Genomic DNA, 13,272 nt, shown 5'->3' on the forward strand with positions numbered 1-13,272 from the left:
ATTTATGCTGATACAGTGTAACTCAGCTCATCAAAAAGCTGTCTGAACATTACTTTCATTATGTGTCAATGTTGTCATGTGTCAAGGGCTTTTATTAGTGGCTAAAATTGCAATATCGCAACGTATTTGTACAAAACTGAGTTGGACTGAATGAAATAGTAATATTCATTATTTTGCCATTATATTATTACAACTATAAATTGTGATTTTAATCTTGATATTATTGCATGTTATAGCACCATCATGACTACTTTCAACTACAGCACTCATTAAAAAATATCAATATCACTGTTATCCCAATTTTCTAAAATTTTTAATTATGGAAAACCAAATTGTGATATACTCAACAAGTGATTGCAGCTCTACATAAATTCAGCTGAAAACAACATTTGTACGTACCTTGCTGGATGACTGTTTCCCCTGCAATGTGGGTGACAGGGAACATGGCATCAAATATGTCACTGAGGGAGAAAAAGGCAGAGACGAAAGAGGAGAAAGAGGAAGAAGGAAAGCGAGAAAGAGAGAACATATACAAATATTAGATTCCATCTGTTGCGGTGTATTACTCAACTATTCTTCAGAATTGTTTACTCACTCTTATACAAAAAACATACAGTACACACACTCAGGAGTTTGTTCCCTGGAAGAGCGGTATGATGGGAAAGACAGCCATCATCACTCTGTTAACTCTGTCATCTGAGGCCATTATTCACTGACAAACAAGGAGCATAGCCAAAGAGACGGGCCTGGAACTCTGGATGACCCTAACACACACACACACACACACACACACACACACACACAAACACACAGACACACACACACACACACACAACTTGTGCACAATACGCCCACCTGAATGAGTTCACTACTGATTTCATCATCGTCATCTACATCCAACAAAACTCCCACTGTCCTCAGTAAAAACTATCAAGAAAGAAGAACAAAGCTGCTAACAAGAACACATAAAGTTTTATAATTTGACTCCAACAAAACCACCACAGTTTGGTTCATCATCAGGCTCAAAAACATGACAATGACATTATTACTACTTATCTGGTAATACTGGTGTTTAGACTGAACTAGTTTAAATGAACGTACAAAACCTAAGGGCATGTTATTGTCAGATAATCTCTTTACATATTATTGGTATGGCACATAGACTTAAACATGACTCTGTATTGTTGAGGCCTATGATCAACGCCTGTATCTCTGTGTATAAAGATACACTCTCTGAGTGTATCTTCAGAGAGAGGCGCTGAAAAAACAAACAAAATGACGGCTGCGCAAGTACTTAATTTCTGTTTCAGCCCGGCAGGGAAAACGCCTGTTAGACTGTTCCTAATCGGGCCATTTAAATGCATGAAGCCTCAGTAGATTAAAGTTCCACTGCTGGGATGTGTTGGGACAAGAGAAAACTCAGTATCCTTCCTCTCCTCCTCTCCGCCCATCTCTCACCTTCAGGGTATATTTATCTATCTAATCAGTTGCATACCACCCGTCTTATAGAGAAATATAGAAAAAACAATAAAAGAGGGTCAGGCATATCAAAGACATACTGTACAAGACCTGCTGAGTGAATGCGGGGCAAGTTTGAGCCTGTTCTCGGTTATGTGTGCATGTGTGTGTGTGTGTGTGTGTGTGTATGTATGCATCACTGAATGTGTATTTGAGCCAGTCTGTCTGTGTCTGAGTATATATTGCCTATGAAAACACACATGTTTGTTTGTACAAAATAACGTGTGGGTGTTGAATATGACTGCGTTCATGACAGTACACTAGGCTATGCATCACTTAGAAATGAAAAGGCTTACACAGGCGAACGCACCTTGCTGCACATAACAGACATGAAAGTGTGTCTTTACATGAACTTTCCCGGTAAAGCTGCAGGTCAGCAGATGTTGGGGAGAGATCTGAGGATGTTATTGAGTGGTTTGGAAGTGAATGGACTCTGCTGGTATTTGTTTATGTGACATTGAATAAAAAGCAGACTTAAAAAGGTGGATTTAGGCCAACTACACCCACAGGTAGGCCCTGTGTGTTGCAGCTGGCCACTGACTCACACATAATCCAGGACATGCAGCACACACACACACACACACACGTGTTCAAAAAACAAACTCACTCTTTGAAGTATGCAGACACCAGCTAAAAGATGCAGGGACATACTTATAGGTAATCTAATATACAAGACAAATTCTATTACGTGGTACCGTGAACGCAACCACTACAATCAGCTGTATATGTCAACATACTCACACACAAACTTACAAGTACAACAACATATTTAAGCGCAGGCATTCCTGATTAAAACATGAATACTGGCACTCTCGTATGACACGCAAACTCAAACGCTTTGATGGTGATTAGTCAGAGCAACATCTGCAGGAATGCCCTGAACTCTCCTCACGTCTGTGCCCACCTGCGCTCAGCATGGAGTCTGTTTATTCAGGGAGCTTCGGAGCACTTAGTTTCAGGTCACGTATTACTAATTTTGTGTAGTCTATCAAAATAATTACCTTCGCAAAAGAAAAAAAAAATCAAGAGGAGACCAATTCAACAGCCTGAACTGAGGAAATAGAGAAAGAAAACAGTATTTATGTCTTCTTCTTGTGCTCCTTAGCTTTGAAGACTATAGGCTGTACTTCGGTAGTGGTGATGATGATGGTGTTGATGATGATGATGATGATGATGATCCTACTAGCCATGCATCACATGGCTAGTAGGATGTTCAAGACTGAGCGAGATAGTCATAGCAAGAGGATCAAAGGCAAGCAAACCTGCGTTTAGGTAATTACCCTTGACCACCTCTCTCTTTCCATGCCCTGCCTCTCTCCATCCCCTCAGTGAATGCATCGGTGAACACAACAAAGACACTTATGCAGGTAATTACTTCCCCTCGTCTTTACCTGTCTCTCTTTCCCTTTCTTCATCCCCAACTTCCTCCATGTCTGTTCTCGATCACTTTTTCTCTTCCTCTCCCCTCTCAATTACCCTTTTCTTCCCTCTAATTCTCTTGTTGCCCCACCTATTTCTCCCATCTCTCGGTCTATCGCCCCCCCCCTCCTTGCCTGTCCCAGATGAAGTGATTAATCTTGTCCTTTCCGCTACCTGTACCCCCTCTGACCTTATGAAAAGGCAGGGAAGCCCCTTAACAATGGATGTGCTGTTCTGACAGAGACAGACAGAAAGAGAGAGATAGAAAGAGAGACCCTGCAGACTCTGTGGGGGCTAGGAAGTTCACCTCCACCCTAGGGAGGGAGACAAAGCTTCTGTCATGGTTGAGATATGTGGAGATACTTCCCTGTGACACATGTGTACGTGCCCTCACACGCACACACACTCTAGTGCACATGTACACAAAAACAAAAATGCATCTATGTAAATACCCAATTGTTTATTTCTTTCATCCTATCCTCACTGACATCATTCTGATCTCATTTGAAACTCTTACAATCTATCCCCCTGGGCGTGCACACAGTCCCTAACCCGATGACATCACATAGACAGTACAAAGCCCGTATGTGTGTGTGCTTGTTTGTAGCGCAGGAAGTAGAAGCTAGAGATAATGACACTTTTGTAATAAACTAAGCAGGCTTGTGTGGCGATAAAGCATCAGTTTCAAAGGAGGATGCCAAAAGATGCAGTCATAGGTAGAATTAACATCTAAATGGATACAATTAGAAAGAAGACACCTTTATGTAACACCCAGCATTGTATTGTGTTGTGCTCATCATTAAACTGTGGTTTTGTTAAGAAAAAAAAAAAGCAAGTCAGAATAACAAAGTGTGTGTATACATGCATGTATGTGTGCAACTATGTGGGAATGACAGTTTATGTGTTCCTTCACTCTCGCTTACACACACCACACTGCAACACCCCATTATTGTTCTCAAACACCCATAAAATGTGGTTAGCTTGGGGGATTTCAGTCATTAATTAAATAAAATCAGGCTTGCTTGTTGTAGCTGGATTGCTTGTTGTTCTTTCTGGTTGGCGTTGACTGCCTTTCTCTCTCACCTCTTCCCTCCTTCTCCTTAATCTCTCCTACAACACAGCTGTTCATTTGTTCAGCAGCAGACGTCTTATCTCTTACATTACTACCTCAACACACAGCACTGCCATTATGCCATTAACACCAAAGGGCTCTTTAACAGCACGGCGTGCCGCCATGTCTTTGTGTTTCTTAATGGGCCGCAGAATGTTGAGTTACACAAGCGCTTAATGGGGAACCCATCCAGAATGCTCACTCACTGGGTGGAAGGGGTTTTGCAATAACCAAAATAATCAACAACCGCATAGGGGAACTTCAAGTTGTGTCTTGGTTGGCAGGACTGTGCCGCTGATTTGGCTGGCACAGTGTTCATGTCGTAAGTGCTTGAAGGATTAATTTTCACTACAACTGTTGAAAGTAATTCAGATTGCTGATTCTGGCAAATAAGACAATAGGCTTTGTTTCGCAAGTCTGCACAATTCAGCAATATAAGCAATGGCCCGAAGACACCAAATGTACACGTGATTTGTTTAATATGTTCAAGTTTTGTAGGCTAACAAAGACAACAAGTAACAGGGTGATAAGGTGATAATACTTCACCTGAAAAGCCACATGACAACAAACAACTGCCCGACTCTGACCACACTATACATTGAGATGAGGAAAAAAAATCCTACATGGATCAATAGAATATTGTGAGAGGTTGTAAGCATCTGACAAAGGGCGAACAAACCAAAAAACTAGGAATTTATAGTTGTGAAAGGTAAAAAGGGGAGTTCTCCTCTTTTTCTTATATGACTATTATTACACCTCCCAGATGAGGCTACTAATACAGTATGCTAGGGTAAGAATGACTGTGCCATAAGACGGAGGAAAATTGGTTTTCATGTGTCCTATAAGTTGGAAAGCCCTGTGTTGGTCATTTATGTTGGAAACGTAGTCTACCTAGAGGTAAAAGCTCTTGGAGGTCTACAGAGATGCACTGTGGATTTCAACAACTTTAACTAAAATGGCAGGTTGCTATGGATGACATACTACAGTAGTGCTTTTTGTTTGGCTACCAAGTGCAGAGTTGTGATTAGTCAGCAAAATGTAAAAAACGCAAGCAAATTCAAGAATAAGCATGCAAACATTAATTAGAGTTTCACTGATGACGGTGGTAAACAGAATTGTTTACTAGCCTTTTGTGTGACTCACTCTGGGTATATCACATCGCTATGGAAAACCGTTTTATGAGGCTGACTAAGTGGTGCACAGTTTAATGTCCAGAGTTTAAAGTTAAGCACAACCAGCCAAAGTTACTCACATGGAAGAACCAACTCACCCCCACTGAGCTCTGTTAGTGTGCACACAATGAATTTTTTTTTTAGGTTTTTTTTTTATAAACTATCTAATTCAGTCTCATCTAATTAAATACAGTAAACATGTATGCACATACACACAGGACACAAGACAGAGACACACCACTGACACATAACACATAGGCAGTAGTATTAAAGAGTGAGCAAGAGAGAGAAAAAAGGGGCAAATGAAGAGGGTATAATTATAAAGCACTGAAGCATTCAAGGAGGATATTTATGACATGAAAGCTCTTGGCACGCGCCCTGAATCTCCCTGGAGGTGCAGCAAAAAATGGAGAGACCAGGCCGTGCCAGCTGCTGCCCATTTCTTCACATTAGCCTCCAAACTCCAAAGGAAAACCCCCGGCACTGTGTGTTGTGCCCAACCACCAAATCATAAGACTCGTCCTCTAGTCAAACTGGACAGGATACTTTATAATACAACAGCTACAGCATAATTTTAACAGCTGCCAAATGAATAGACAATGTACAATGATTTCTATATATTTCTTCTCACACACCATAAAGTCCTATTGGCAGATGCATATGATCGAAAACTCTGCAGAGAAGAAACCATACAGCAGAATCCTGCAAACTGTCAGTCACTTTATTTTATTTATAAAATAGAAAAGACAAAAATAAAACAGAAAATAAATGGAAATACACATAGAGTAGGCTGTGTTCAGTTTGTTATGTTTGTTTGAGCTGATGTGAACTGGCCTTAGAGGTTTACAGGTGGGCATAACAGTCGGTCGACTGGTGGCAATGACCACTTAGGGATGGTCAACAATGTGGAAGGAGAGAAAAGGCCAAGGCTAGAAAGAGTGAAAGAGAGCCTTCACTTTTCTAACACTCAATTGGCCTTTTCCCAGTCTGCCCTTGGCTTTGGTCCTCGGGGCTCTAAGACTCCAGGTCTGATAAACATAATGGGCACCAAAACACGCTGGTCTATTGCACAATGAAGAGTTTTTTTAAATAGAATTTAAAAGTGGTTTGGACTGATATTTTTGTCTCAAAAATCTAATGGGGGCTAATGTTCTCGTACACGGAATCCAAAGAGGTCCAGTTAGAGTAAGCTCTGTGATTAAATGTTGGAGGTTGCATTTAAAACCAACAGAGGGCAGGGAGCACACTGTGTTAAACCCACACACCTGGCCCTGGTGGGTTTATAAGGGGTGTAAACCTGGATGCATCCTGTTGCCTCAAACTGTAGACGTGTGGCTAAGTATGTGCGCACTGCAGTACCAAAGCACCTGAGGGCCGGTGCGTTTATGCTGGTGATACACTGCTGCTAAAACCTGCTGAAGGAAACAGTGTCATTTATATGTACTGCAATGATCAGACCACCTGAGAGAAAGAGAACGTTTGTTGAAAATGTTCAAGTGTAGTCTAAGATGCGTAGTTTTCCATAGTTCTGTCTAAGATGGTGAGATGCATAATTTTTTATCCTTTCAAAGCCAGACAACATTTCGCAAGCTCTGTTTTTGCTCAGAAATTTCTGGAGAACTGACTCAGCATTGTCAGATATACACAGCAGACAGCAAATAATGAGGACTGTTTTAGTTGATGGCGAGACATACCACCTCGAGAACCCTTCAACCTCATTAACACTTATTTAAACAAGGGTGTCTGTTGTTGATATAAGATGGAATGTAATTCTGCAACTACACAGCCTATTTCTTAGCTGAACTTTATTCAGAAACTGATGTTGTTGAATAGTCAAGAGGTGCAGTCATCCCATCAGAAGTAGAAAGGGTTTATGTTGATGATGGAGAGTGAAGAAATCTCAAACCATGCCCTTGGTAGACCACTAAGGGAAAGGTGAATTTACGTCTAAGATGTAAGATGACCAAATGAACAAACTGTGTAAATCAAGGAGCCCATGTCACCATGGGGACTGCTCAATAATAAACAGTAGCTAATACATTATCTAGTAAATACACTTTATAGCTGTACTGTATAGCTGAATAATTGATACAGTAGCTTTCCTGAAACCTTTGAGCCTAACTGTAGTCCTCACACACTGTAAAATATCAAGTTGAACTTTCACTGAACTGGCACTGGCACCTTGGACCCTGCTAGCCTGCCAATGCCAACTTCATGAAAGGGCAATCCGGCCTTATTGCCTCCATTGCTTTCCTAACACTGTCATGCTAGCATGGCAAGGGTAAAGACAGGGTTGGAAGTGTTTGTTTAGACATAAGAAAAGGTAGAAACAGAGAGACACTAAAAGAGAAATAGTGAGATTTCATTGAGAATAGTAAAATGCTGTTGAGAAGGACAGCCAGCTGATGCAGTGAATACCAGACAGCTTAGGCCTACTACCAGACGGAGCTAAATGAACACCCTGTTCACACTTGCTTGTACATAAACACACACACACTCATACATACAAAAGCTTTAAAAAGATAGTTTACGTCTGCCATCAGCTTTAATGGCAGCTGTGATAATGATGTGGAGGTTGTACAATCGAATTCCTCTTCTGTGACTACTGCTTGGAACATACCCATCCAACACACACACACACACACACACTAACTCACAAATATACAACACATTCATACTGGCATCAAGGAGGTGAGAAGCAGAGTTGCATGGCAGTGGAAGAAAGGACCAGACTGAGGAGGAAAGGAGTTTGAGAGCAGTTGATAGGAGGATGTGAGGAGAAAGGAGGATGTGTTCCAGGGCGGCGAGCAAACATCAAGTAATTTGACAGTATCACGATTGTAAATATATGCCTCATCAGTATCTTTGATGTTTAAAATCATAGGATTATTGTGTGATACTACAGAGAATAGCTGAATAATTTCCAGTACTAGTACTCCGTTGGCTGAGATGGTGTCTTGTGGGTCGATATCTAATCTATTTTCTCCTTCCTCTCCTGTATTCTGTCTATAAAGAACACACACTATCATGAAAAATGGAGCTGGATTAAGAAAAGGGATAAAAATAAGACTCACTAAATCTCAGAATACATTGCTGGCCTTCTGGTGATATGGATAGAGGTTTTCCTGCTCCCTCATTGTCACACTGCGCATTCAACATGACAAGGCTGTTATACAGACCTACCTGATGATCCAACACACACCACCTGCTGATGCAGCCATGATGTCAGCCTATAAACATCACAAACATGTCCAACCCTGCTGCCTCTCCCTTTCTTTCCTTTTCCCTTTCTCACATTTGCTCTGTATAGTGGTTAAGCTGCTGTGCTGTTGATTAACTTTAATAAAAACCTATTTTTGTCTTTGCTTACTTGAGCTAATTTTCCTCATGCTGTCGGCCTAGGTCATTCAGTATTTTCAGTGCTTGTGCGTTTTCACACTTCCTAATGCCCCCTGTCTCCCGTTGTTTGCCCCAGGGCAGGAAAAAGCGAGCCTCCTCCTCCATTTAAGGGGAAAAACGGTCAGGCTGAATCAGGCGCTGACAGGACTAAACCTCCACCGCTCTGATGTGTCTACAGGGGACATGTCACTGGAATGAGGGAAAGAAACAGACAGAGAGCGGGAGAGACAGAAAGAGAGAGAGAGACAAACTCTCTTCCTCACCTGATATGCAGAGTTAAAAAAGACGTAATTCCACCAAATGCACACAAATATATTATACACAGATGAAATAACCCTATACATTGTGTACAGGTGCCAAGAGCTGTGTCTCATTCTCTCTCTCCCTCCCTCCCTCTCTCACTCTCTCAAACACACACACACACACACACACACACATCCTGACACGTCGCTAAACATCACAAGACATGCCGCTGTCTCGAGGGCATGTCCTTTCCTCTCCTCTCTTCTCCGCCCTAACCCTCCCTCCTCCCTCATTCCCACCTCGCAGAAGACAAGCACTAGAACAAGATAAGCATTTGAGAAGCAGATTGGGACAAAATTGCTTTTTTTTTGTTGGGGTTTAAACCTGAGACTTTACACAACATGGCCCATTATACATGCACGCAGAAACACATGGATACAAATGGAAATTGAGACGGAGAGGAAGAGGAGGAGGGAGGGAGGGATGAGTAGATGACTGGATGGAGAGAAGTGAAGGAGGGGGTATACACTGTAGGACTGCAAAAGGCTAGAACTGTGCACTGTATTTGTGTGTGTATGTTTGTGTGTGTGTGTGTGCATGTATAAACTTCATCAACCAGTCAGTGAGGTAATAGGTGCAGCGGGTGCATGGGAGAGAGAGAAATGGTCGACATTCAATAGCTGACATCTGACTGACGTAAGGCCTTCCCTGCTGTAAACAGACAGCTTCATCCGACACACAGCCTGCAGACCTGGACAGTGTTGAGCAACCACCTAGCACCTTGTGTATAATGTGCTACCACCATGGAATGTGCTATTGTTAGCGGCTTGCTAACTGAAAACCTCATTGAACTGTAACAACAACATAAGTTGACTCGCTGAGGCTGCTAGTGGATACAATACGAGCCGTGATTTTCTCACCGAGAAGTGACAGCACAAGTTTCAGTCACAATTCTTAGGGAGACTATTTTTAAATGAAAGTACTTATTTTGTATCATCCTTGTGCCTGTATGAGCTTCTTGGGTATGGTGATCCTCAAATGGTTTTGGATCCTCAAACTACTCGTTTTAGGGAAAACCCTGCTGTTATAAACGTTTGGGTGGCCTCATTTTTGTTTTTCCTCCAAAGGATATTCTTTCAATATGTTACTCCTTCATCTCTCTCTCTCTCTCTCTCTCTCTCTCTCTCTCTCTTATACACATCAGATTTGTTTTTATTTTTGCATTTGCACCGTCCACCATGTGGTGTAAAACAACCTTGCAAGTTGTTAATGAAAATTATGGAGAAATTGCGAGTGCTTGGTGAGATGAAACAGATCTCTCTGCTAATGCAAATACAGCAGAATTGTTATCATGTATAAGTTTTTATAGAGATGTGAATCAAAATACTGTAGCACTTATAACACAAAAAACTGTAAAGCCCTAAAACTCACCGAGAGCCCTCTTGATAGTCAAGTTAATGTACATACTGTAACTAGATAGCAGCATTTGTCCGGCAACTTTTAAAAAAATCTATGGCCTGAAAAACCCAATTGCTCTATGGTGGCCTACTATCTACAAGTTCCCTGAGACATCACACATTCAAGGTTATCAAGCATGGAAATGGGCTGAGCGCCTCTTATCTAAATGAAACTCGACCAGAGTGACACCCACACACCAATGAGTAGGTCATGGGAGAATTAACACGCTATAACTAGACTCTTGTCTGTGCCTGTGCGCTGGAACCTATCACAGTAGCATAGACAAAGCAGACGGGATGTATACAATAGGAGGCCATGGGCCAACTAGGGCTATTCTGTATAGGGCGCTGGGCTGCTCCGTCCCCGGCTAATGTGTGGTGGTCAGTGTGTAGGTTGTACTTTGGGCCTAGCTGAGCTATAAAGCCACTGAAGGGTTGCAGGAACATCATGTCCTCACAGCAGGGGCAAACGCTCACTCGGAAGTCAGTGTCATGCACGATTGTACATTTACCCTACATATTCATTCACATAAAATGAATCATGACACTGTCCACGTTCACGAATGCCATGCATCATTCCAAACCAGTGTACTGCTACACAAACACTGACATACATACACAGGCGTGTGTAAGCTTTAAAGTGTTAACACTGATTTTTTTTTTTATACACTTGCTCTCTTCTACTACTGCACTACTTTCACTCTCTCAGCAGTTGAAGTACTCAGCCAGGACCATTTTGTGAGGTGACACTGAGGGTGATTCACTGTTTCTCTTATTGTAGACATTTGATCCAACTGTTCGGATCCAAAAGGAAGGCCAGTTTCTCTCTGTTTTCCTGTTTACTGCAAGAAAAACATGCATGTGTGCTGTACATGCATACATGTACAGAAACACACAGTCGCACACCGTTTTTGTAAGGATCCGCAAACACATAAATGAACGGGCAAACACATCTAACCCTCACTATACCCACGCATGCAAACGCACAAAAACACACACTCTCATTGATGGTATAAGCAGCTGAAAAGGCAGGGATGAATCATAACTAGCTGGAAAACTGTCCCGTATTGACTCTGGGGTACATTTTGGAAGGGATACAGCTTTCTGAAAGGACTCCAGACACTAACACTACTATATGACTCATTACTGGATGGAGAAATAGATTGAGTGAAGGATGGAGAAAGATGGCTGGAGGGCAGAAGAGGCAGCAGGGGACAGGTTGAAATACAGCAGAGGGTGTGAGAGAGGACAAAAGTTTCCAGCTATCTGTTCATTCGTGTGCTCTCTTATACACATGTACACGTGTGTTTGTCTGCAGAGGCTTGCAAGCATGCAGATTGGCTGATACGAACTTCCTACGAATTATTATGTTCATGTCCGTGTCCTGTGGTTTGCATGGGCGTAAAGGTGAAGTCGTCTGAGCTGAGGCAGAGATGCGGTGCGCTGGGGGAGGTGAGACTGCTGGCCTGTTCTGTAAGCTGGATGGTGGTGGGGATGGTCGAGGTTCAGTCAGGCCTGCAGCTCTCCTGTGGAGAGTGACCTCATCGCCTGGCCCCTGGCATTGTGGCAGCAGCACAAAGCCACGCAGGGGACAGAGAGAGAAGACTACAGATGAATGTGGGGGAGGGACTGGATGTGAGTGTGGATGTAGATGTGAATGAGTCTGCGTGACCGAGAGAGGGAGAAAGACAGGAAGGGAAAGAGAGAGAGTGTGGTGAGTTCTGAAAAGGGGGGAAGAAGAGGACCACCGGGCTCTCAGGAAGAACAGGGATGAGAACACACAAAGAGTCAACGAGGAAATCAGTAAGACAGGAAATACAAACAGACGCACAAACAAATAGACTAAACAACACACAACATAAACCTGCTAATTTGTTCATGCTTCGGACTGCTGTTGTTGCTTAGCTCACCATAAAATACAAATCATAGACTGAGTCAAACATCCTCACAACTCCTCCACCTGAACACACAAAGAAACAGGTCCTGTTAATGACGGGAAAAGACAGACAAATAACCGTAAAGCCAGCACACACACACACAAACACACACACACACACACACAATCGAGGTATGAGAGACTACAGGATACCTCCTCTATCCTCATCCCAAATTCACAACAGGGGGAGAAGAGTGTGCAAAGTGTGCAAGTGTGTATGTCCACAGACATACCATTAATCTTGGATATATGTACTTGTTTGTGTGTCTAGCAGAGACAATGACTCAAGTGATAACTAGTTAATATCTACAGTATATTATCTGTGTGTGGCAAAAACACCCTCTAGAGGCAGCTATATGGTAACAACACATTCTGAGTGTCACTGTATGCATCTGGATGCCAATATTGATCTAAGTAGGTGTGTGTTTGTGGTTTTGCATTTCGTCATATATTAAGAAAAAAAAAGTTCTGGCTGTACTGTTAATTGTAGAAACAGAGGCTTAAGACACAAGAGCCTGTGTCTGTGTTTCAAATATGAGCCCATCTGCCGGAGCACTGAGCCCAAGTTCCACATCCATAATGAAGATATGAAGCCTGATTCAAATGAGTGAGCTATCAGATATTATAATGGGAGTTGTGTTCATCTGATATGGCTACACAGCACACTATCTACCATCTCATCCTCTTTGTTGTTTTGTCCCTTCACACTGGCCTTAGATAAACCTACGCTGGAACACGAGACAAGACAGATCTCTCAGGTGACATCAGTGTCCTTCCCTTTGCTATTGTTTGTTTACTTGAAGTTTTCTGTTGCTCGCTGATTTATTTATTATTGTTTTTGCACCTCTTCAGGCACACACAAACTCACACACACACACACACACACACACGGAGTGCCAGTACACTAAAGATGTTCCCCGTCCATCGGCAGGGGCTAGTGGGGAAGGTGCAGAGGTCAGGGTTTCAGGGTCAGAGGTCAACTAATCAGTCACTTCATCAACTCATTACTCTGCTTGT

At 42.4% G+C, this 13,272-nt stretch overlaps 1 protein-coding gene across 1 annotated transcript in view; it reads right to left on the minus strand.

The window, feature by feature from the left end:
- Positions 1-13,272, minus strand: part of prkar1b (protein kinase, cAMP-dependent, regulatory, type I, beta) — a 66,599-nt gene that overhangs the window by 26,953 nt on the left and 26,374 nt on the right. Inside the window, exon 5 of the mRNA XM_042392124.1 lies at positions 400-461. Coding sequence (XP_042248058.1) covers positions 400-461 — 62 coding nt within the window. The remainder of the gene's footprint in view (positions 1-399; positions 462-13,272) is intronic.

Source organism: Thunnus maccoyii, chromosome 18, assembly GCF_910596095.1.
Source record: "Thunnus maccoyii chromosome 18, fThuMac1.1, whole genome shotgun sequence".
Classification (NCBI taxonomy): Eukaryota; Metazoa; Chordata; class Actinopteri; order Scombriformes; family Scombridae; genus Thunnus; species Thunnus maccoyii.